Source organism: Schistocerca americana, chromosome X, assembly GCF_021461395.2.
Source record: "Schistocerca americana isolate TAMUIC-IGC-003095 chromosome X, iqSchAmer2.1, whole genome shotgun sequence".
NCBI lineage: Eukaryota > Metazoa > Arthropoda > Insecta > Orthoptera > Acrididae > Schistocerca > Schistocerca americana.
The window spans coordinates 836,713,557-836,740,771 of record NC_060130.1 but is presented as its reverse complement, the minus strand read 5'-3'; the positions used below and the strand labels follow the sequence as shown (position 1 = coordinate 836,740,771).

The following is a 27,215-nucleotide window of genomic DNA, read 5'->3' as shown; positions in this document are numbered from 1 at the left end:
TGTTTCCACCAAGAATTTCAATTTTGATTAAACATACTGTAGTATAAGGACACAGTTAAAGTTTGAAAATCATTCTTGCATTAATGTGCAATGACAAATAGTTCCAGAGTAATGTGAGATCTCTCTTTTTCTTTTTTGTGTCGGTTCTTGCGCATGAAGAAGAGAGAAAATGTAATGGACTGCATTCATCCCTAGTACCCTCCAAATATTTGAGTCACCTTCCAGTGACATATTTTAAATAAATTTAATGCACAAAACAGAGCTGGCATGAATGATAAAATATATTATTGTATGACTGCATTGCTTGTGCTGATGAATGAAGTGCCTTCATGAAACTTCTTTCTTTCAGATGAACGATTCCGTCCCGATTGGAATAGATGGGTATTATGCCCTTTGTTTCAAGAATAACAAATGCAAGACAGAGTTTGACATACAAACAAAATTTTCCACATTTGGTCGTGTGATAAGTGTGCGAAAGGTTGGAAGTGAAAATGGAATTGTGTTTGTTAGATATAAGAAGCAATCAGAGGCTAATGCGTGCTTTGCAGCATTAAGAAATGATCATGTCTACAGAGTTGAGATTCCAAGGAGGACCAAAGGAAAAGGGTAATAACATGTCCCTTAAACTGTAGGTGACTGGATTTTTAAAACTGATAATGGTTACATTTTTATTTTATAAGTTGCTGATATTCATCTGTTGCTTCTGTGTATTTGTGTAGATCGTAGATCTGTTATACATAGGAGACATGATTCAGATATATTGTACAATCTTTAAAGTTCAGGATTAAAATGACTTACAGCAGCATTAGTTTACTGATGAAAGCAGGTTCTTTTTAATTGAATTTGTTGAATGTGTTGTCAGTTGCCACTCACCTGAGCTCACTCTTCCCCCTTCCATAGTATCTCGCCACTTCAACTCTTGCTCTATTACATGCCATAATCTCTCTCTCTCTCTCTCTCTCTCTCTCTCTCTCTCTCTCACACACACACACACACACACACACACACACGTACTTATTCTTATGAGAGCATTAAAACAAAAATGGGATAATACACAGGAGCTAAATTGATTAGTTTACTATATCTTACAGACGTGACTCACTTTCCTGGTTAATCTAGCTTCTAATCTGTGTGTGCAGCAGTATGGGCGATGAAATTTTTAAAAGGTAAAGATTTTGGTGTTGGTGAAAGATGTGCAGGAAATATTGAAGCACTGCTCACAGAATTGGATTTTGTCTTCTTGCCTTATAGTATCTACCATCAGTAAAGTACGTAACATCACAAACATTTTGACAGAACTCACCTTCTCAGCACATCTATCCTAAAGCAGCTAATTACATACTTGTTCCATATAAAGTGCTTGCATTTGAACTGTATTCAATAAGAGCATCAGTGGAAACAGAATAATCAGTTGCAAATAGTTTGCCTGTTGTGCTACAAATAATAAGTAGAAATAATGTGTGCAGTTTATAAACTGAGCATTTGTGGCTATTGTTTGCAGATATGCTTTTTTTCCAGTACTAATCATTATGTGTTGTGTAAATTTCAATGAATCTGTGTGAAATGTCCTTGATATAACCTGTCAGCTATTGTCCAAAATGCTTAGATCCTGAGCCTATGTATTAACAGTTTAATTTATGGAAAAAATAGTATTGAGACACACTGTCATTTAATTAGTACCCTGCTTTCAGTGTTATGCATCTGCTATAAAGATCAACTCAAATCAAAAGTTTCATATGAGTCATACTATATAAAATTACAGGAATTTCATTTCAACATCATGCTGCAAGTTTATGTTAAAGAATTGACAGTAATAAGCATACAAAACTGTATGTTTTGGAGGTAACTGATCCAATGAATTTATGAAAATATGGTATATGATTCAGATGCTTCTTTTCAAAAGTGTGTGCTGCATAAATGAGTTGCACTGCATAGACTGGGTTAGTGCCAAACCAAACTGATTACTTTTAAACAAATTAGACAATAAACTGGAAAGCATGAATTCAATTTTTGAAAGAATTTTTAAACAAATCTCTCTGTCTGTGCCAGATATCCACTGTCTGGGGTAATCTATTGCAGAGTATATTTTAATCATATATGAAATTTTTAGTCATTTTTGTCCCGCTTTCCACTTAATGAACGATATATCCTGCTGGCTGGTGCAAAATATGTGGAGTGGCAAATTTGATACTTTTCCAGCTGTAAATGAAGATAACTGTTCAACAGTTACAACCACTGCTGCTCTGAGGTGTGAGACCACTTCATCTCTTGTAACAAATCAAATCTGCTCAGTTCAAAATCTTTATACTACAAGCAAAATTTGTGGCTACATCTGCTGCAGTTTAAGTGTTTCATTGTGCAGGCAGCATGTGTTTCTGGTGGTTTCTAACTAACTATATTGCACTATTTGTTTTAGTCTTTGGTATTTCTGCTTCAAATCACCATGTGTGTACAGCCCACAATTCTGAATCATGAAAGGAACTCAGGAATTTTGCTGATCTTATTCTCAAGACTCTGTGATTATAGAGTATTAATTCCATTATGACATTTTACAACCACAATCAATGCCTATCCCATCAGGTTCTGGGGCATCAAGGGATTGCCAATTTTGTGATGGAGGGAAGTGCGAGGGGCAAAAATGTGAGAGGCAGATCAAGGCTTGAGTACAGTAAGCAGCTTCAGATGGATGTAAGTTGCAATAGTTGAACAGAATCATAGAGGCTTGCACGGGATAACTAATGCGGAGAGCTGCATCAAACCAGTCTTTGGGCTGAAGGTGAAGATAACGGCAACAACGAGAACAACAAGCATTAAAATATTCGTTGGAAATATTGTCATTATGATCATCAATCAATGCTAGCTAGTAGCACAAAGTATCTTGAATTTTTACACGGAGTCACCTTGTTCTATGTGAGATGCCATCCAATTTATGTTGGCAGTGAATTAAGGATGACTTCCACCAGCTTTCAGTTCCACCTAGATTTGCAGTGTTTGCATAGTTACCTTTTGTTGTGCATTTATTTACAGTTCTTACAAAAGTAAATTGTGTTAAATGATACAAACCAACAACAATATATTTTTCCCCTTGAGCGTGTGTGACTAATAGGCACTGGATCTAAAAGAAAGTTTGATGCCTATACAGGCAACTTGATCTTTATAGTTGCTGTCAGCTGCTGAGAAGTGCCTCTTCCATATGTCACTGTTAAAACCGTTAAGAGTTTGGGTTTTGAGATGTTGTAACAGCCTGCATGCAGGCCACATGTTCCCTGTCTGATTCTCTTTTTCACCAATGCTTTAAGTGTTAGTTGAATTTCCTTTGTCAGTGGTTATGTGGATGACTGTAAATTTTTTTTCTGTGGAGGATATGTAAACTCAGGGGATGTTGGAAGGATGTGCATTGCAAAGGAGTGATCCCATATAGAAAAACGATGTGCCATGTGTTAAAGACATGAGATTGTAGAGAACTATCTTAAATACACTATATGCACACAGAAAAATTATAAAACAATGAAAATATATGCGAATACCTAAACCACATACAAAAAAATAATCAGAGAAATTTGCCCTGACACACTTGTTCTTGTTTTTTATGAGATTGTCTACTGTACATGGATGATATGCAGAACAGTTTGTGAGGTGTTATCTAGTTAGCCCATATGCGTGGTGGAGAGTAGTGTGCTTCAGAAAACCCCAATTGCACATGTGAATTCTTGTTCTGAGCAAGCCAGTGTGTGGTCTGTTCCATAGGATTTTCAGACAGTCCGAATATGATCAAGACCAGCAGGTAGTTCCTCAACCATTTGTTCTCTTGCTAAATTACCCATTTTCATTATGGCTTCATTGGAGTTGGTTTAGATTCTGGGCAGTAGTTGCTAGGCAACTATTTCTGGATCTCTCATCGTAGGTTGCTGATGTTTTTGCAGTGTTATGGATTTTTTGAACCATTACTTCAGCTATTAAGGGTAGTGCTTTGCTGAATATAATGTAGAGGTCTTTCACTTTGGTATGGTAATAAGAGTCAGTGTTCCCTCAGGAGCAAAATGCCACCAAACTCATTCGATGATCAGGTGAGATACATAACACCTGAATGCTTGTGCACAAAATATTAATGTTTATTCCCAATATTGAGCTAATCAACTTATACAGAGGAACAGTGTTGTGACTTGTTACTTGGTAGTGTTACAGTGCTTTTCAGATGTAAATGCTCTGTTATTCCTAGATAGTAGGTGAAACATTGTCTTAGATCTGGACACATGGTAATAAAGTATCATTTAAGTGTGATAGGTAAAGAGGTGTATAGCTGTGCTAACGTCACACGACAATATAAAATGAATGGCTTAAGGGTGGGAGGTGTGGAATAGAGAAAACTGGAGAACCTTTTGTCTGCTTCAGCTCCTGGGTTCAGTTTGTTCAAAGAGACTCTACCAGTAGGTACACTACTGTTGGAAAGCCTCTCAGTATGAACTCCGAAAACCCTCTGCCTGCATGAATTGCTGTAAGATAAAACAATGATCCAACAGCATTATGAATGTGGACTCCTGGTTCAGGATCAAGCATGCCTTAGACACAGTTCACAACTGTATTTTCATTATATTGTAGCTGCTGTCGTACTACTGATATTTGAAATGTTTTACCAACATATCACAAATATGGAAATTGATCTCAATGGCTGTGTCAGTACAGATAAAAAAACTCTTCTGTTATAAGTTACCACATATGGGCACCACATCGTTTTAATCCTCTTCTGGTCAGCTAGAGTTTTTGTTTATGTTTGTAGATGGAAATTTTATGTCTGCTTATTGTGCTGCTGGTTTTGTTAGGAGTGGTCAGGGCAACAAATCATGGAATTCATTGTATGAGGCAAGAATGCCAATGAAAAGGGCACACTATAAAATATTAAATTAAAACAAACTCCATCCTGAAAATTGCTGTTGTTTTCACCACCACCACCAACAGCATGAAAACTCTAACTTTTAGATACTGCCAGCAATCCCAGCGGGGAGAAATGCAATATATAAGGAAGCAAAAAGTCAGGCAGTGGTACACAATTAATATACAAGCTGACATGGTTTAGTTTTATACATTTACATTTGCTTGAGGACCTCATAGACTAAACTAGACATGGTGGACATGGAGATACATGAGTGAAGCTTACTTAACGTTTATTTGAAATATGTCCCATACAACCACAACTGTGGTTATTTTGAAGCAGTTCAGTTTCTTGCGGTTTTTAAAACTGATCTGCCAGCATTTTATGACACAATAGAAGAGGAGTATTATTAGGCTGATTAAATTAAATGCTCCCTAAGACAAAAACGATGCATTGTGAAGGAATTATGCGATTGGGTCAGAAATTGGTGGATGTTATGTGCATGTATAGACGAATGCATCATTAAATTCCAGAAAAATGGGATGGTTTATTCAAGAGAAAGAACTTTACAAATTGAGCAAGTCAATAATGTATTGGTCCACCGCTGGCGTGTAAGCAAGAAGTTATTCAGCTTGGCATTGATGGACAGAGTTTTTGGATGTCCTTCTGAGAGATACTGTGCCTAATTCTGCCCCAACTGGCACCTTAGACTGTCAAAATCCTGAGGTGGTTGAAGGGCTCTGTGCATATTGTTTAAAATTTTTTCTGTTGGGTGGAAATCTAGTGACCTTGCTGGTCAAGTTTGGGTTTAGCAAGAACAAAGACAAGCAGAAGAAACTCTCCCTGTGTACTGGCGGGCATTACCGTGCTGAAATATAAGCCCGGGATGGTTTGCCATCGAGGGCAACAAAATGGGATGTAGAATATCAGCAAGGTACCATGGTGCTGAAAGGGTTCTGCAAATGACAACCAAAGGGGTCATGCTATGAAAAGAAATGGTGCCCCAGACCATTACTCCTGATTGTCGGGCTGTACAGTGGGCGACAGTCAAATTGGTATCTCTCCACTCTCCAGGCACATCTTCACTGGTCATCAGGGCTCAGTTTGAAGTGAGACACATCCTTGAAGTTAATACTATTGCAGTCAATGACATTCCAGGTTGAAGACATGTCTGGAGATGCCCTGGACACCAGAAGGACTTTGACCTGACTGCCGCATGCTGTATAGGCTGACAAGCAGTATTAATGGCCTGGGTGCCATTTCTTTTCATAACAGGACTCCTCTGGTTGTCGTCTGCAGCACATTTACAGCACAGGGGTATGTTGACGATACTCTACACCCTGTTTTGTTGTCATTCATGGCAAGCCATCCTGGACTTACATTTCAGCAAAATAATTCCCGCCCACACATGGTGAGAGTTTCTACTGCTTGTCTTCACACTTGCCAAACCCTACCTTGACCAGAAAGGTCAACAGATCTCTCCTCAGTTTAGAATATATGGAGCACTATGGGGAGAGCACTCCAACCATCTCAGGATTTTGATGAGCCATCATGACAATTTGGCACAATATCACTCTGGAGGACATCCAACAACTATCTATCAGTGCCAAGCCAAATAATTGCTTGCTGAAGGGCCAGAGATGGACCAACTTGTTACTGATTTGCTCAATTTGTGAAGCTCTTTCTGTTGAGTAAATCCTCCATTTTTTTCTGAAAGAGTAACCATTGTTTGTCTGTACATGTACATCACATCTAGCAATTTCCATCCAATTCAGATAATTCCTGTGAGGTGCATCATTTTCTTTTGTCCCAGAGTGTATTAGTTCCTTTATTATTTTATAAGATACAATGATTTTCAGTTTTGGTTCAAATAATAGAAATTGTGCAGGATGTGACACTACTTACTGCTTTCAAAGTGAAAGTGATCATAGGCTCATAAGGCCTAAGGTAAAAAATTGACACCAAATTGGAAATCCTCGGATCGTCAGGTAGGAAGTCGGAAGATTTTATAGTTAGAAAATGTAGGTTACACAAACATAGACAAGAGACAGTCATTAAACAAAGATATTTACAGAAACAGTAAATGTTGCTGGTAAAGAGGAAATTTCAAATGGAATAAGGTAACTATTATGTAGAAGGCAGGAGATTCAGCCAGTCATTGAGATTGTGGTAGAGTATGCTGAATTACATGAAACCATTCAGAAATGTCTTCGGGAGGGTATGAGAATAAAAAAAGTGTGTTTGGCAGTACACCACATTTCATCAGTTAAGACAGACATTAGCACAATAATAACAGAGAGAATATTATCAGCCATTTAAATACTTATTTAAATGCTTTTTAGCATTCAAAAGAGGAATCAGAAATGCAGGTTTGATACTTAAAAAGGTTGTGACATACCAAATGTAATTTTGGATGAGGTGTATGATGACATTTGAGGTATGGAGAATAGATAGGCACCAGAAAAGGATGGTGTTTCAATAGAAATGATTAAAGCAGTTGGAAAATTTATGCAAAAGGAACTTTGTACATTATTTACAAAATTAATAAAATCTTCTTGCAATATCAGCCTGCCAAGCACTTAAAATCTCGTGAGCTGTTGGCAGCATTCTCCAATATTGCCAAATAGTAACTGATAGTTGTGTCGTTAAATAGCTGTGCTCCTGGCTATGATGCTGCTGGTACTCAGTCCATTACTGAGTATAATATTTGCATTCGAGGTCTACAGCAAGTGTTTCAACCTTGCAGTGCACAGCTCTCCCAGTATACTGTGTTGCATGCAGGCTCCATCCTTATTGAGTGTGTTTTGCATAATGCATTAAAGTCTTCAGACCATGCACTGCTATGCCAGTTTGTGGTATCAGAGAGCATGCAATTACAGGTACAAATATGAGGATCTCCTATAAACACTGTCCGAGACTCTCATTGTTTTTTGGTGGACAAGGATATCAAGGAAGAGCTGTCATAAGATTTAAGTTGTCATGAATGCCATTTCAAGACCTCTCCAACTCTCCCAGTTCTTTGCTTGTATGGGTCCAGGTGACTAGCATTGTCAACATTGTGATAAAGGAAATTGGCAAAATTGGCCTCTGTACGAAGCATCACCAAAACAGTATATTCAGAGAGAGAGAGAGAGAGTATGTGCACAATCACATAGGGTGGGATTACTTTTAGTTGTGAGCTCCATTGTCACATGCATAATGGGGCCACTTGGAGATATGGCTGCCAAGGAGGAAAATTAGTCCAGTGTTTACTCTATGTGCATATCATGGGGTATGCACATAGAGTAATACGCATTCTAGAAGTGGAATGGGTCCTTCCAGATGTCATGAAGAGCACAGGGTGCAGCCAGCTGTAGACAGTGACTCATATTGGTGCTAATGATGTGTGTCACTTTGGATCAGAAGAGATTCTCTTTGGTTTCAGACAGCTATCTGCAATGGTAAAGACTGACAGTCTTGTTTTTAAGATGAAGGCAGAGCTCACCATCTGTAGCATCATTGACAGGGCTGATTGTGGACCTGTTGTACAAAGTTGAGTGGAGGGCCTGAATCAGAGGCTCAGACAGTTCTGCAAATGTGTAGGCTACAGATTCCTTGGATTGCACCATAGGGTGGCAGGGTAACAGGTTTCACTTAATAAGTTCTTGGTCCATTACACACAGGGGACAGCTACAAGGGTAGTAGGGGCTGTGTGGAGTGGGCTGGGTAGACTTTCAGGTTAGAGTGGGTATCAGTCTCAAATGGAACAGCGTAGATCTAAGAACCATAAGTGTTTTTTGAAGTAAATTTTCATAGCAGGGACGGGAAAGAACCAGAGCTCTAAGCATTAATAGAAAGTGCAGAAGCACAAATCATTAAATGTACTGAAAGGTAGGTAAATCTGGACATAATTTCAGCCAAGATAAAGGACCTAATGGTGTTAAGAAAGGATGGATTAAATACAGTATGTGGTGGCATATTTATTGATGTTAGAGGTAATGTATCTTGTAGTGAAATAGTTCTTGTGAGTTAGTATGGGCAGAGGCTATATCTGACAACCAGAGTATATATAATTAATTTCTTTTATGACCTCCTAATTCAGATGATATAGTTACTGAAAGGTTCAAAGAAAACTTAAGTACCTCACTCATACAGCTGTAGTTAGGTATGCTTGCAATCGACCCGTGATATGTTGGTGAAAATACATCTTCAAAGCTAGTGGTGGGTATAAAACATCATCCACCATTTGTATGAAATAATTTCCAAGATTACTTTGAGGAATTAGTTCAGGAGCACACTCAAAGTGTAAATGGCTTTGGAAACATACTGGACCTTAGAGCATCGTGAGAGTAGAGGGATTAGTGACCACAAGGTTCTTGTAGTGAGACTGAATAATGTAACATCCAAACCCACCAAAAATAAATGCAAAATATATCTATTTAAAAAAGCAAATAAAAAATTAGATTGACACCTTCTTAAGAGAGGGTCTCCATTCCTTCAGAATTAATTTGTGTAACTTAAATTGAATTTAAAGAAAAATCAACAGCAATTCAGAGATTCATACAAAACAAAATAATGAGAGACAGAACTGATCACTCATGGTACACAAAATGAGTGAGAAAAGTTGCAGAAGGAACAAAAAAAGCATGCCAAATTTAAAAGAATGCAAAATCCCCAAGAATGGCAAAGTTTTACAGAAGCTCAAAATTAAGCATGGATTTCAATGCAAGATGATTTTAATAATTTCCACAAAAAGACTCTGTCTCAAAATCTTGCAGAATATTCAGAGAGATTCTGCTAATATGTAAAGTACACCAGTGGCAAGACACAATTGGTGCCTCCACTGAGCAAGACTTATCTGTATCTACATCTTTGTGATTACTCTGCAATTCAATCTTTGCCTGGCAAAGGGTTTATTGAACCACCTTCAAGCTGTTTCACTACTGTTCTGATCGTGAACATTGTGTGGCAAAACCGAATACTTAAATTGTTCTGTGCAAGCATCAGTTTTTCTTATTTTATTATTATGATGATGATTTCTCTGTATATAGATGGGCACCAACAAAATACTTTTGCATTTGGAGGAGAAATTTGCTGATTAAAATTTTGTGAATTGATCTCTCTAGAAAGAAAGAGAACTTTGTTTTAATGATTACCAATCCAACTTGCATAACATATGTGATGTTCTCTCCCCTATTCCATGATAATACAAAATGAGTTGCCCTTCTTTGAACTTCTCAATGTCTTCCATCAATCCTACCTGATATGGGTCCCATACCATCTCGCAGTACTCCAGAAGAGGACATAAAAGTGTAGTGTAACCAGTCTCTTTAGTGGACCTGTTGCATCTTTTAAGTGTTCTGCAATCCCCGGGAGAACGTTGAGTTCAGGAAAAACATAAGTGACAGTCTACAGATGAAAGCTTGGAATGTTAAGGTCTCTAATAGAGTAGCTAGGTTGGAGAACTTAAAAAAGATACTTGGCTAGTTTGAAGTTGGATATAGCAGGAATTAGTGAAATGCAGCAGTAGGAATCACTGGTCTTCTGGTTAGGTCAGTACAAGGATATCAACACTAAATGGGATAGGGTAATGCAGTGTATAATGAGGCAATGGAAATTGTTCTGATAGTTAAAGGAGATGAAAATTTAATTGTGATGCATGAGTAGAATTCAATAGTAGGAAACTGAAGAGAAGAAAACATGGGGAGAAAATGGCCTGGGAAATTGAATGAAAGAGGAAGCTGCCTAATATAATTTTTCACAGAGCATAATTTAAACATTGCCAGTACTTGATTTAAGAATTGTTTAAGAACATTTTGTGTGTGGGACAGACCCAGGGCCAATGGAAGTTTTCAGACTGACATGAATTGGAAACCAGATTTTAATCTGTAAAATGTTTCCTAGAGCAAATGTGATCTCTGTGCTTAACTCGCTGGTCATGAACTGCAGGCTGAAACTGAAGAAATTGCAAAATGTAGGAAATGAAGGAGATGTGAGCTGATTGATACAACTAGAGTTTGTTTAGAGTTTCGGAGGGAGCATTAGCCAATGTTTGACTGAAGCTGGGGAAAGGAATACAATAGAAAATGGACGGGTGGTTTTGAGTGTGAAATAGTGAAGGCAGCAGATGATCACATAGGTAAAAAGAGAAGACATAGTAGAAATTCTTGGATAATGCTGGAGATATTGAATTTAATTGATGGAAGGAGAAAATATAAAGATTAAGCAGGTGAAAGGGAATAAAGGTGTCTTAAAAATTGAGTCATAGAAAGTGCTTAAATTTTTAGCACAGTTATGCTATTGATTACAGTGCCACTAAAGTGGAATTACTAAATATATTTTTCCAAAATTCCTTCACCAAAGGAGTAAAAGTAAATATTTTCAGAATTCAGATCTAGAACTCCTGCCAACATGGGTAACTTCGTAGAAGATATCCTTAGTGTAGCAAAGCAACTCACATCACTTAATAAAGGCAAGTCTCCCAGTCCATATTGTATACCAATTGGATTACTTTCAGGGTAGCTGATATAAAAGCCCCATACTTAGCATTCACATATAACAGCTCCCTCTACGAAAGATTCATAGCTAAAGACTGTGAAGTTGCACAGGTCATACTGGTACTCAAGAAAGGAAGTAGCAGTAATCCACTGAATTACAGACCCATATCTCTGATGTTAATTTGTGCTAATATTTTGGAATGTGTGCTGTGTTCAAACATTATGAATTATCTCAAGCAAAATGATTATTAACATACAGTCAGCATGGTTACAGAGAATATCGTTCTTGTGCAACACAACTAGCTCTTTATTCTCATGAAGTAATCAGTGCTATTGAGAGGAGAACTCAAACTGATTCCATATTTATGGATTTTGAGAAGGCTTCCAATACTGTTCCTCACAAATAGGCTGTAATGAAATTGCATGCCTATGGAGTATCATCTCGTTTCTGCAACTGGATTTATGACTTTGAGTCAGAAGTTCAACAGTTCATACTAACTGATGGAATGTCATTGAGTAAAATGGAAGTGACATCTCGCATTCTCCAAGAAAGTGTTATAAGCCCTCTGCTGTTCCTAACGTATATAAATGATTTATGAGACAATTTGAGCAGCCATCTTAGATTGTTTGCAGATAATGCTGTCATTTACTGTTTAGTAAAGTAACCAGAAGATCAAAACCAATTGCAAAATTACCTAGACAAGATATCTGTATGGTGCAAAAAGTGGCCATTGGCTCTAAATAATGAAACATGTGAGGACATCCACATGAGTTCTGAAAGGAATCTGTTAAATTTCAGTCACACAAATCTAAAGGCTGTCAGTTTAACTAAATACCTAAAGATAGCAATGATGAGCAATTTAATTGGAATGATTGCATAGATAATGTTGTGTGGAAGGTGAACCAAAGACTGTGTTTTATTGGCAGAACACTTAGAAGATGCAACAGGTCTACTAAAGAGACTGCCTGCACTATGCTTGTCCATCCTCTGCCAGAGTATTTCTGTGTAGTATGGGATCCTTACCAGAAAGGATTGATGGAAGGCAATGAAAAAGTTCAGTGAAGGGCAGCTCATTTTGTACTTTCGTGAAATGGGGGGAGTGTGTCATGGATATGATAGCAAGTTGGAATGGCAATCATTAAGACAAAGGAATATTTTGAAGTGGCAAGATCTTTTCACAAAATTGTAGTCTCCAACATTTCCTCCAAATGTGAAAGTATTTTTTTGATGCCTGCCTACATAGGAAGAAATGATTATCGTAGCAAAAAAAAGAGAAATCAGAGATCACACACAGAGATTCAAGTGTTCCCCCCTCCCCTCCACACACACACATACATTATTTCAGAGTGGAACAGTGGAGAAATAATGTGAAAATCACTCAGTGAACCCTCTGCCAATCACTTAGGTGTAAACTACATAGTAGTCATGCAGAAATAGGTGAACTCCAATATTAGGTGCTCAATTTTAATCAAAACAGTTACCACAATGTTTTTAAGAGATGTGGATAATGGGTTTCTGAAAATAAACTAGAAGCTTGTTTGTCTAAAAAACACTTTTTTAGTTGTCTAGAAGTTTCCTTTATTCATATTTATTAGCATTGTGTATGAAAAGTTTAGCTTTTCAGAGGACAAGTAAAAACAATCTTTCAAATGTTTTATTAAGCCTTCACTTCTTGGAAGTAACTGAAATATATACCAGACAGAAATAATGCTGAGCCTTTTAAAATGCATGTATTTTATTGTGAAAAAATATTTTGTCATTACTCGGATGGATATTTAGCAATGTGTTGTGTGCTAGTCAGAATAGCTACTCTTACTCAGAGCATTTATTTTTTATATTGCAACGTGTTAACAAAACACTAAGCCAAATCTATCACAACATTGCCTGACATTAACTGAATGTTTGTATGAAATAAGTGTTTTTGAGTATTACAGGAATTTTTAAACACAATCTGTGAATATGTGAATTATTGCACTTCTGAATTATGTGAGCAATCTATGAGCTTTGTTTGGTGATTCCTTGATGAATTTTTAGCTATTTGACTCCTAATTTTTTGTTAGCAGGGTATTTATTCATGTGTCTATGTCCTGGTACATTGGAAATGAGTTGCATGGGTGGATCCCCCAGTACATTGTATTACTGACTTACTGCACTGTTTCCTAAGAGAACAGCTAAGTGGTGTGTGGACTGATGGACATATATTGATTATTTGGGGCTGTATAATTTTTTGGATGGAACATGACTCCAGCTTCTTTGGCAGCTATATTTGGTACAGAATGTTCCATGAAAGCTGTGAACTGAATCAGTGTTCACTTGCATTCCTGCATCACTGATGTGTAGCTTACCAGACCTCAAATATTATAGAAAGGCAATTGCCCATGGCAGAAGATTCGAATCCTGTTACAGTGACTTGAATAATGAAATTACAAAGTCCAGTGAATGTCCTGATGGCAAATTTGGTAGATATCAATAATAGTGAATGATTTTGTGGAACCTTCAGTGAGAGCCATGTACCACAGAAGGAATTCTGTCAGTGGTAAATGAATTTCTGGTATGGAGAATGAGGGTGCTCAGTATGTATTTTGGATTATCAGAGCATCTTCTCCATCATACTTCTCTGTTGATATTTCACATTGTATATCTTGTTCCATATCCCTTTGGCAGGAAATGATAACTTATTTTCAACATTATGTTCTCACAAAGGAAAAATGATTGACTGTCTCCCCAGTCATTTTGGAAGACTCTTGGAACAAAGTTTATTGTCTGCAAATGAATTACAGCAAATTTTTATTGGCCAACTATTGTCACCTTGTAAAGTGAAAAATTTTAAGTATGAAATCTCTGTATAATTTGAATACTCTATTTTGTACTTTTTACTGTGCTTTGGTGTATGAAAATGAACTGAGGCAATATGTGTATTATTCATGGTATTGCTTAGGCCAAAGCCTTTAACTTATAGCCTGCAGAGTTGTTCTGAAAGCATCACTGTTGCTATTATGCTATTTTTGTAAAAAAGTATGTTACAGCAGTAGCAAGTTATCTGGATATCTGTTCCTTTTTATGGATTAAGATAGTTTCTTTTTTCATATCAGTTAATGTGGTTGAGGTTCTAAATTACCTATTGGTAACAGGCAGACCCCACCCCCCTTTCTTACAGTGATTGGATACACAGAAATGGGCATGCTGCCATAAACACCTCATTTCTGGAGCTCATTTTCATATTCATGTGTAACACATGACATGAAATTCTTTTGCTCTTCAACAGTATCATCACAGTCATTGTTCTTAGTTACCAACAGTCAGTTTCAGTGCCCCTTAGCTGGTTCACACCAGTCATTGTTTGAGATGTAATAGAATATGGAGATCATGAGCATATTTGGTTTGCTAAATTCAATAATTGGAATGCTAAAGTTACTATAGACAGGAAAGCATTAAAGGTAGATGTCAACCATAATGAAACACTGCTGCCACAGAAATGACAGCTGAGCTTTATCTGTATCTTGGCAGTGTACTGTCAGTGAATACAATGTGATGAAACCTGCATAAGCCAAAAACTCACAATAAAATCGTTTTTGAGAGGCAAGGTGCCTTCATGTGTAAGTATACATAGTCCCTTCCCTAGGATAATATTGTCACATTATAACAACAGTCAAGTCCAAACCTGAAAGCAGGGTCATCAGTGAAGTACAACACCTAGTTCTGCAAGCATGTTTATTATGTACACAGACTGAACAGAACAGAACAGAACTGGTGACTCACAACATACCAGCCAGCGACGGGAACTGCTACCCCATGTTGTATGTAACACAGCTCATGGTGTTGCTCTTTCTCTTGGATAAACATGACCTGCAGTTTCAGACTCACTCAAGCTAACTACAACATCCAATAGTCCACAGCTCTTGGTCTAGCGGTTAGTATTGCTACCTCTGGACCACAGGATCCAGGGTTCGATTCCTGGCTGTCTCAGGGATTTTCTCCGCCCGGGGACTGGGGTGTTTGTGTTGTCCTCATCATCATTTGGGAAGTGGTGAGATTGGAACTGGAAAGATTGGGAAATTGTACAGGTGCTGATGATCTCGATGTTAAGTGCCTCACAAACCATTGTCATCATCATCATCATCATCATCATCATCACCACAACATTCTATATCTAGAATTTGTCAGTGGTCCTCTGTATAGCAGCAATGGAAGGTCATGGCATTCTGGTTGTGTCCTCATTGCAGTTTCTATGATGACCATTGTAGTTAAACCTCTCCTGTTGAAAATTCATGATCATCGAGTGGGCTTTCAGTTTCTCTGAATGAGAAGCCCCATTGTTGATCTGTGCCTGTGGGCTGTAGGAAGGTTTCATACTGAGGAGATGGATGACATAATTCTAGACTTCATATGTGACATCTGGAACATGATGAAGAGTACGATAAGGCCCAGAGTAGCTCTTTAGTGACTTTTCCGATAGTCCCACTTTCTGCATTGATGTAAAAATCCACACCAAGTCTCCAGAGCTGTATCTCACTGGTCGGTGTTTGGTGCTAGAGTGCTCTCAGTTCTTCTCCTGGGCATTCAGGAACTATATGCAAGTGAGCTGTCTTATTTTCCAGTCCCAGTGATGAGGTATTTCACAAGGTCATCCTGAGTATCATGTGGTTGAAATGGGAATAGCGCATACATGGTTGATTCGGCCTCACAACTGTGGAGCAGAAAGAAAGGTGTGTAGTGTCTTTCATCACTGTATTATATATGAATATCATGACAGCCAGTAGTGTATCCCAGTCTCTCAGTTCAGCATCAACATACATTGAGAGCATATCTGCCAACATGTTATTTAAGTATTCTGCAAGGCCATTCATATACGGGTAGTAGGCAGTGATCATCCTGTGGGCAGTGTCCCAACTTGAAATTATTTCTGATATTAGTCTTGACTGAAAAACTGTTCCACAATCAGAGATCATAACATGGAGTGCTCCATGCTTCAAAATGATGCCCGCTACTAGGAACCTTGAAATTTACAGAGCTTAAACAGTCAGCATAGCTTTGGTGACAGTGTAGCAGGTGAAGTTGTCAGTGCAGATTATTATCCGATCCTCATTTATGGACTTCAGGAACCTCCCCAAGAGGTTGATTTCAATCTGGTGGAATGATGCCACAATGGGAGGAAGCGGTATTAAATGCCCCAGAGGTAATTGCGCCACTTGCTTCCACCACTGAAATTCCTTACAGTGACTTACATAGTGTCTAATGGTTTATTAGAGACCTGGCCAGTGACATCTGTATCTGATTCTGTCTAGGATGTTAATGAATCTCAGGTGATCAATTATTGGCGCATTGTGGAAATAGCTGGAAATAGGTGAAAAGGGGTAATGAGCTACCACTTCAGCTCCACTGGATCATTGTTTCACTTATACATTGCTCTGTTTATTATTTGGAATTCTCTTTTGATTGTTTCCTCCTCATTCAAGTCTTCTGTAGATATCAGCAGTGCTGTATCCCCTCTGTTCAGCAGCAATGTCATTTAATGCAAGAATGACTGAGGTTTCATCCATGCAGCTGTGTGCCACCAAAGGATTCCTTGAGAGGCAGTCAGCGTCCTTCCAATTGCATCCACTTCTGTAATACCACTGTGACAGAGTACTCCTGAAGCCTCGGTGCCCATTCTACTAGTTGACCCAATGGATTATTCAGGTTAGTCAGCCAGTACAGAGAATGGTGGTCCATCACAGCAGTGAATGGATTGCCAAATGAATACAAGTGGAACTTTTTGATGACCCAAAAAATTGCAAATTCGTCTATCTCCATTGTAGAGTAGTTCCTCTTGGTTTAGAGAGCACTCTTCAAGCATAAGTTATCACATTTTCAGCATCTTCCTGAATTTGCACTAGTACTGCATGTATCCCGTACCCACTAGCATTGGTATGAAATTCTGCTTGACATTCTCATCACACACAATTCTAGGACTGGAGATGATGATAGTGCTTCCTCAAGGATAAGGTTTTCTTTTCTAGATTGACCTCATCAACCTCGATTTGCCAGTAGCCCACTGCATGTCCATAGTTCAGAAATACATTGTGTCTTTCAACCAGGCTGAGATGCCACCAATGCACAGCAAGAAGTAGACACTCTTTTTCCCTGTTCGTTCAGTTACTGGTAGCTGACACAGAAACAACATGTGCCAGCCTTCTTATCAAGGAGCACAGGAGATGACCAAGGACTCTCCAAAGGTTTGATGACATCTTCTTGCAGCATGTTTTCCATTTCCTCCCAAATAATGCATGTTCAGCTGGCAAAGCCACACATGATCACTGACTAATTGGGTGATTATTGCCAGTATCGTTATGGTGTCTTATCGTAGGCTGCATGATCTGTCTTTTCTTCACTCTGGATTTGAAATTATCTAAAAAGTCTTGCAGAATGGCTAACAATCACCAATATTCCTTGGTCAGGCTAGGTCTTATTGACAGTTCAGTAATAGTGCCCTCCATCATGTTGCCTGTAGCAGTAGCAGAGCACAATGTATGTAGATTTGTTTTGGGAGACTCAGTAGCTTTTTACAACTGACAAAAGCTTCATTGTTTAACCAAGCATCTATATTGACTACTGGAACTTGTCTTGTTGATGACGGCAGGACATAATCATCTTCAATGGCAAATGACCACGCATAGCATTCTTTGTTGTGTGTGCTTGTTAGTCATTCTGAAGCTCTGGCCTTCACAGTCTATTACTATTTGTGATGTCTGCAAGAATTCCCATCCAAGAATAACATTGTAATTACATTATGCTAAAACAACAAATTAAAAGGGCTGTGTTCTGTCAATCATAGTTATTCATGCAATATGTGCTCCTGTTGGCTGGATGCATTTCCTATTGATGATCTTCACCACGATTGCTTTCATATCATGGAGCATAGTCTCCATTAGCTGGTGATGATAACCATTTGGCATTATAGACAAAGATGCTCAAGTCAACTAACACACAGCCAGGTTGGCTGTCTGATGACATTGAGGACATTTACGTACATCTTGCTAACTGATGGAGAATTTCATCTGTGATGGCCTCACTGCCATCGATTGTCACCTCAATGCATTTTTCTAAATTCCACAGCTAGGCGAATGGCTGGTACCTGTATATGTCAATGGGGAATGGCTACAGCATGTTGGGGAGTAGTGTCATCCAACTATTTTTCTACCTCATTTCCTCAATGTACTGGCACTTTACAGTGAATTCCTCTGTTGGGACATCTTTTATCGTAGGAGTTTTGTACATGCCATCTGCAGCTGCTCTTATCAAATATGAGATTTTGTCGGTTTCTGTCGTATTCTGGTTCATAATGTGCCATGGGGTCAAAACATTCTGCACGTAAGACTGTGTTGTTTTTACATGATGCTGGGCCCTGTTCTTAAATTGTTCTTCCACCAAGTGGATATTCTGCTTATTGTTACCCCAGCTGTCGGGCTTCTCTTTCCTGCAGCCATCCAAGTAAAAGTACACATTTACCAAATCTGTCATGTCATCCCACCTCTTGCATTTGGCAACTTGGTCAGATCCTGACCAGCATCTCCAGAATACACTCATGGGTGCCTGATACGAGATGACTTACTGCTGTTTTGGAATACATTGGCCCCTAAATATACAGACCTTAGGAACAATGTACTGCTTGTATTTAGATTCCTGCACTGTAGGAAATGACTTTTATGTTGACAAATTGGAATCACGGTGATGTAAACATTTTGAAGAATGACATCTCCACCAGTGTCACATTGTAGCAACAATCAAGTCCAAATATGAAAGCACGGTTGTCAGTGAAGTAGGAAACTTAGTACTGAAGGTATGTTTATTATGGACACCAATACACAGAAAGAAAAGAACTTTTTACCCACGGCACACCAGCCAGTGAAGCTAGCCACTACTCCACGTTACATGTAGCACTGCTCATGGCAGTTTGGAGGATGTCTAGGAAAGTGTGCAAATGAGTCAGTCTGGTTCAACTTGAGAGTCAGGTTGGAACATCTGTAACAGGTTGGGCAGTTGTATCACAGTTTTCAGTGAATCCTATTACCCCACTGAAATGAAAGGTAACTGGTCACGTGTATTAAACCATTTTGTGTGTCTATGTTCATATGGTTTGAGGCATAGTTTCTACCATAGTATTACATCTTCAGGGACAGTAATGTCCTCATTAACACATTGAAGAATGTCCAAAATTGTCTGATGAGAATGGTTTAATGTCCTCTTTGATCCAGAAATCTCCAGATTGGTCTGTATTGTAAAAACAATTAAGGACCCATTACTCCTCAAGCACCTTCTATGAAGTTTGAACAGTTTCTTTGCCGTGTGAGGAATGATCTGTTATCCTATTGACCACCATTCAATAGTTACAATGGTTCTCTTGTAAGAGTTGTTGTGTGCATTTTCCTTGGGGATTCTGAAGATATTTTCAAATTTTAATTTGTACTGTATTGATGGAGTCAAAAATTGCTTATAAAATGTATTGTATGATGCCCAATTCTTATCATTTGTGGGAGATCTGTGGCTGAGGGTCATAAAGTGCTGGATAAGACCTACGATGAGGCAACTAGTAGTGAAAGAACATGCAGAGAATGGTATCAGTGCTTCAAGAACAGTGATTTTGTTGTTAAAGACAGGCATGTCTTTTTGAAACTGACAGAAGCTGTCACAGCAGATCGTTATCGAAAACATGTCATTGAGCCAAGCACTGAGAGACAGATGACCACAATACAGCAATTGACAATGAAAATGTGATTTGCAGCCTGACGATGCTTGACTCCATGTCACAAAACCTGTCAAAACAGATTTGGAAATGTTGAAATGGGAAGTCCTGTTTCAGTTGCCATATTTTCCAAACACTGCTCCCCTTGACTACCACCTATTTCAATCAGTGGCACATGGCCTGGCAGACCAGCACCTCAAGTCATATGAACAAGTGCAAAATTTGATCGATTCATGGATCTCCTCAGAGAGACCATCACAGGATTCATATACTGCCCGAAAAATGGGGGAATAGTGGCCAGCAATGACAAGTACAAAGTGTCTCACAATAAAGCTTTCAACTTTGATAAAAAAAAAAAAAAAAAAAAAAGAGGCCAGTGAAAGCAAAGCTGTAGACCTAATACTTGGTGTGGTTCAATCCCATAACAGCAGAAACCATGTTGTCAGTAACTGGAGATTTCAGCAATGACAACTATTGTGCTGCCACACACTACATTTCCTATAGGCAAGCCAAAGCCATGCTGACTATGAACATCTAGTCACAGGTTGCTGTGAATTAGGAGAAAGTATAGCTTGCTCTATTAGCAAGATGTTCATTCAGCTACAGATCATTGTACAATGATATTAGACATGTCAAATTAGTACAAAAATAAAACACAATTATAAGTTAACAAAGTGGGCATATAAAAAAAATATGGACTTAATTCCACATGAATTTATGTATTGTATGAAATGCTCTTTATATGCAAAGTAGTTAGTTGATAAAGCTGAAACCAATGTTACACTATTCATTCAGATCTCATCACTAGGCATTGCATGCATATAGAGTGCACTACCCACACACTGTCATTTGAAATGTCCACTTAATTTTTATTAAGGAAAAAAAAGACAGGAAAAATTTAGGGCAATGTACATCAGCCTAGCAATAATGTGTCAAAAACTGAGTTCACAATTCTGATGGCCTCCCCCTCCCCATTCTCCCCCTCCCCCTCCTCCCCCTCCACCTCCTCCCCATTCTCCCCCTCCACCTCCTCCCAATTCTCCCCCTTGACCTCCTCCCCCTCCTGCACAAACACACACACACACACACACACACACACACACACACACACACACACTAGTGAAATTGTGTGTACAATAAATATCTCATAGATACTATGAAGAAGCATTGTAGCTTATACTTGAGGTACTGGAGTGAAATATAGTTGTTTCAGTTGTTGAGGATATGAAACCTGTAATATCTTAGCACATTGTCCATGTGGAGTAAATTTTCTGTAATTAATCCACTCCTGAAATTCACCCAGAAACTTCCTAATTGGTGCAACTGACTCCCTAAGTTGCCCCTTGACTGAATTTGATAGCTGTTGTTTGTGCTTGAAATCGCATTTTCCTGTACTCATTTCTATACATTTTATGATAAGGTTTGATTTTACTTCTTTTACACGGTATTGCTTGTGTTTGATGCTGATAATCTTATGTAAGGTGTTCAGAAGTCTCTCATATTTTCCGTGTTCATTCTGCTGCTGTTGAAACAGTGATCTCTCATGAATCACTTTGCTGTAATAATGACATTGTTTTTGTCCACAGTGATAGAAAAGGTTCAAAACGGAACAAACAGCAGCAAAGAGGACCTATACACAACCAGCCATACAGGACATATTCTGGTGTTCCTGAGCAAGGTACATTTTTGTAGCTACATGTTATTTTTTTAATTTCAGGAAATTGTTTGTTATCTATTTCATACTGTACATATTGGTTGCAGACTTGCATGGTGGCAGGAAGCCCTATGTGCACTCAGAACCCCAAAGTCGCACGAAAGACATTCGAAGAGGGCAAAACATTAAATGTAAGCCATATATGCAACATGTGGAGTGTTGTGTGTATGCTGATAGTTGTAAGCACACATTACTCAAAGGGAACTATGATAAATCTCTTTGTTTGTATTATGCCTTTGTTACTTATGATAGCTCTTATTTACTATTCATTTACTTTTCTTCAGATGAATTGGACTTACCTTTTCTATAAGCATCATGTATACTGCATTCAGAAACTTGGAGTAGTTGATTAGTTTTTTGAGGGCAAGAATAATGACTTATTCTTGACAAAACTGTGCCTGTTTGAGTGCGTAGCTAAGGGAAGCTCACAAAGTTTAATAAATTAGATAATTTTCATTTTCAGCATTGTTAAGCATATATGTGAACCAGTTTGCTGTTGTAGTTTATTTTGCATGAGAATTTCTTTGCTACTCTGTGTAGCTATGTTTCAAATTCTGTTACTTTTATCATTTTTGTGTGGATCATATTTGCATGGAAAATATGAAATAATGGGGTTTATGAGTACTTCGAAATTCTTTCCAGGTATAGTAGAGGAATGACTTTATTTCTTAATCTATAAATTTTTTTGTCATGCAAGCATGGCATTTGAGGCACATTGTTCAGTTCTTTGTTTTTTTTGTTTTTTTAACTGACATGATGAGCATGGCGCAGGTACAAAGGACTCACAATAACCATACATATTTTTAAACTATTGAAAAAATGTATGATCTGTCTTGTGTTGTGCCCCACGTTAGTATTATGGCAAACCATCCATGTAAATGCTTTGTTAGTTAAGAATACTTTGTAAGTATATTTAAGTATTTCTGTCAGTAACACTCCATCAAATATTAGACTTAGCAATCGCATTGTTTCATAGCTTTATTGAAAGTTTCAGAAAACACAAGCACATTGAGAATCAGTATAAGCTGTAGTATACAACAACATCCTGTTTTGCAATAACAAAATAAAAGCATTATGAAGTTCACTGAAATTTTGAGTTCAAAGACTTAGTGCAAAAGTTCAGAAGTGATTATATGGCTTTATAGTAGCTTGAATTGATATGGATTGAGTTTCCAATGAGCAACTGTCTTATGCCTGTTTCTGCACTAGATATTGTGCTCTTGCCTTCCTTTGACTTGCTCTGTCAGTTAATAGTGGTGGAAATGGGCAGGAGGTATACACAGTGGTGTCAGTCAGGAGTTTTCATGTATGCATGTTAGTGTCAGTAGTGAAGTTAACATCAAATTTCAGAAAAACTCTTGCCATCAGTAATTAAGAATTTTACATTTCTAGAATACGAGACAGTGTGTTGTATAAGTTTTCTGTTAAGAATCACATGTAGAGCCTAATGTATGAAAATGCAGTAATGATTAGGTAATTCATTATTAACATAAAGCTGATCAGTTATACTATTCCTTGTTTCAGAATTTATTAGTTAATCTTCTAGTGTAATACAATAGAAGATTTATCATATATATGTATTACACCTGAGCTCAAACATGATATGGTTGAGACAGGTGGTGAATTAAGTGATACACTGCTGCCACACCATCTACAACATCAGCTTACTGGAAGAACTGCTTTTAATGACACTTTAACAAAAAGGAATTTCATCTATATGATACTTCCATATTCAGTATTCACACTATTGTAGTACTTCTATCTAACTTAAGGTTTTTCTTGGGTATTTGATATGGGCTCCATGCTGCATTATGTCAACTTAAGAGTTGTAATGAGCTGTGGTAGAACTGATTTTAGAGCCCTCACTCAATACTAATAAGAACTTTGAGGTTTGTTGTTGGCTTGTTCGAGACTTGACTCTATTATAAATAGATTAATTTCATACAATACTCAAAAATTTTCCACTCCAGGACACCCCCCCCCCCCCCTCTCTCTCTTCCTCTTCCTCTCTCTCTCTCTCTCTCTCTCTCTCTCTCTCTCTCTCTGGTATTATTTTTTCATGTACTGCTGTTTTTAATTAGTTGCTATCCTTCTTTTCTGACCCTGCCTGTATTCTGAACCTGGTAAAGGAAAGTTTCTCAAGCGTCCAACTTCGACCTTGCATCCCCATATCCCTTCTCCGAGATCAGATCCTTGACAGTGGAAAAAACTGAGTAAAAGTCTGAAATGGGACCAGCAGCATACTTTTATGTTTCATGCAGGAATATTGTCAGTGCTTGCTGTGAGGTATGACAGGAATGAAAGAGGGTGTGTCAGCTGTTTGTTCTACACAGCCAATGAGAGAGCAGCAAGCAGACAATGTGTCTGAAAATAAGAATCAAGAAATGTCACATTGTCATTAATTCAATTGCTGCTCATAGCAATTGAAACTATCCTTTCAGTCCCAAGCCTAATTTGTAACAGATTTGCAAAAAAACAATGAAATAAGTGTGACAAAGAAGATTATTAATGAAATTCCTACTCACTTCATACACCATAATTTGTGCCCTGCTATAGAAGACAACCTAACCACAGCACTGTTATTTGTAAAATATTTGTCAGATCAAAGGTTATCAGTGTAATTGCTGGACATGTCACTGGCAGTAAAGGAGATGTGCTGTTAGCTCCCTATCTAAGGACAGTGTACAAATTCATAATGTGTTCAGAAAAAAGCAATTAACTGTTTCATTAATCTAAATCACCTTGTTTCCTTGCAGCAAGCAATGTAAGTTTCATTATTACCTCGCAACATCAGCACAATGTCAAAATCCACGACACGTGCAGAAAAAAACTATAAAATATTTCTGAAGAGAAATATTATCAGTTTAATTTTTGTGAATCAAACTGTTACATCTCAACATAACATGGGCCTTGGACTAAACTGCAGATCAGTCTGTCACCTCATTCAGGTTTTCTTTAGGTTTTAAATTTGTTGGCTTCACCAACTTATAAGCAAACTATCACATCCAAACTTAATGACAGCCTCAAGATAAATGACATAATCATGATAAATAGATATTTGTGACAACTAATAATATTGACAGAATTGCTACTTATGTTAGGAATAACAATTATGAATGAAAAGACAGCAAAATGAAACTGGAAAAAAATTATTGAATTGTATTCCACACCAATGCAGCACCTTGCAAAAAAACATAAAATAAAGTCAAACTTAGTAGGTTGGTGCATAAAGTCATAGTGTTTTTGTTTTGCATGTTGGTATTCTGGTTGCTGTATGTTTATTTATTGATTGTCATTTTTTTGTACGTAGTTAACGATTTAATTTGAGTTTAAATATTGTCATTATGTCAATGAGTGGACCTGTGGATGCTTGAAAATGGAATGTCAAGTGAAGAAATAGAAACTTTTCAGACATATTCTTCTGTTTGAGATCAGTAGAGGGCTGACAGCAGTGGAGGCAGCCAGAAATATTTGCACTATGTATGGGGATAGTGCTATTGGACAAAGCACAGCAAGAAAATAGTTTTCTCATGTTAAGGAGGATCGTTTTGACAATATTAATGACTCTCCATGTGCAGGAAGTCCTTCAGGGTTTGAAGAAGATCATTTAAACACATTAATCGACAATGATCCACGTCAGTGTGCTCAAGAACTGGCAAATGTGATCAACTATGATCATTCCCATATCATGCGACATTTTCACGCAATGGGGAAGGTTACATACAAAATCAGGTGTATGGGTACCATAAATTCCAAGCCAAAATCACAAATATCAGCAGATGGTTGTATGTGTATCTCTGCTTCCTCGTCATTAGTTGGCTCATGAACACCACCAACCATTCTCATCCTCTATGCAAATTGTGTCTTTATGCTAACTAAGGAAAAGAAAGGAAAGTTTAAGCCCAAACAAAGCAGCAACTCCCCGTACAAAGACCTGCACACAGCCACAAAGATAGTGTAATGCATCTGTGGAACAGCAATGATGTGTTGTACCATGAATTCCTTCCCTGAGGTATAACCATCACAGCTGACATTTATTGTCAAAAACTATCAAACACTTTACAGGATTTTGGTTGGGAAGTCATTCCAAACCTGCCTTAATTACATGATCTTGTGCCCTCAGATTTCCACCTTTTCAACTCTATATTGAACAACCTTCAAGAAACTTACTTTCCAGATGAAAATGCACTTCGAAAACGGCTCAATGAGTTCTTCGCATTAAAACCGTGTGATTTCTACCCTCACAGAGCCAAAGAAAAGTTACCCCAGCATCGGCAGACTGTTGTAAATAGTGAAGGAGAATATATTATTGATGACTAAAGTCTCTGTTATGGGTATCTGTTGTATTTATTAAACTCATGGAAAAAGTGCTAGTGCACCAACAATTCCCCCCCCCCCCCCCCCCCCACACACACACACACACACACTCCAACACAGATTTGAATAGGTAAATGTTTGCACTGTCTTTTGCACCAACACTGTCATACTGTAGCAAAAGATCTGGCTGAGAACCAGAGAAAATTGTGGTCCTATGTAAAATCGCTAAGTGGATCTAAGGCTTCCACCCAGTTACTCGTTGACCGGTCTGGCTTTCATATTGCTATCTTCTAATGCCTACTCGTTGACCGGTCTGGCTTTCATATTGCTATCTTCCAATGCCACATCAAAGTTTTAAATTTCACATTTAAGAAATCATTCACAGAGGAGAATCATACAAATATACCATCGTTTGACCATTGCACTTAGTCCGATATGGACAACGTAGTAATCCCAATTTCTTTTACAAAGAATGCTCAATGGAACTGGCTCCTTACTTGGCTTGCATTCCTTGACTTCTGTATATAAGGAGGGTAAAGGAACAGACCCACAAAATTACAGACGAGTATTCTTAACATCGGTTTGCTGCAGAATTCTAGAACATATTATGAGTTCGAATATAATAAATAAAAAAGCTAATATCTATGAAGCAGTAAGATTTTAGAAAGCATCAAAACTCAGTTTGTCCTTTTCTCACATGATATGCTGTGAACTGTGGATGAAGGGCAACAGGCAGATTCCTTAGTTCTAGATGATGTTGTGGTGTGGGGAGAGGTGTCGAAGTTGAATGACTGTAGGATGATATAAGAACACTATGACAAAATTAATGACAGCTAGCATTAAATTTAGAAAAATGAACCATGAGCCTTGCCCTTATGGGGAGGCCTTGCATGCCTCAGTGATACAGTCAGCCGTACAGTAGGTGGAACCACAATGAAGGTGCATCTGTTGAGAAGCCAGACAAATGCATAGTTCCTGAAGAGGAGCAGCAGGCTTTTTAGTAGTTGCAGGGGCAACAGTCTGGATGACTGGCTGAGCTGGCCTTGTAACAGCAACCAAAACAGCCTTGCTGTGCTGGTACTGGGAGTGGCTGAAAACAAGGGCAAACTACAGCT

The 27,215-nt window shown here is 38.1% G+C and overlaps 1 protein-coding gene across 5 annotated transcripts in view; it reads left to right on the top strand.

The window, feature by feature from the left end:
• LOC124555709 overlaps window positions 1-27,215 on the top strand; it is a 411,411-nt gene that overhangs the window by 147,728 nt on the left and 236,468 nt on the right. For 4 of the 5 annotated variants that reach the window (XM_047129715.1, XM_047129717.1, XM_047129713.1 and 1 more), the window contains exons 3-5: window positions 350-606; window positions 21,656-21,747; window positions 21,831-21,914. In XM_047129715.1, coding sequence (XP_046985671.1) covers window positions 350-606; window positions 21,656-21,747; window positions 21,831-21,914 — 433 coding nt within the window. The remainder of the gene's footprint in view (window positions 1-349; window positions 607-21,655; window positions 21,748-21,830; window positions 21,915-27,215) is intronic. The other variant, XM_047129716.1, reaches the window with a different exon arrangement.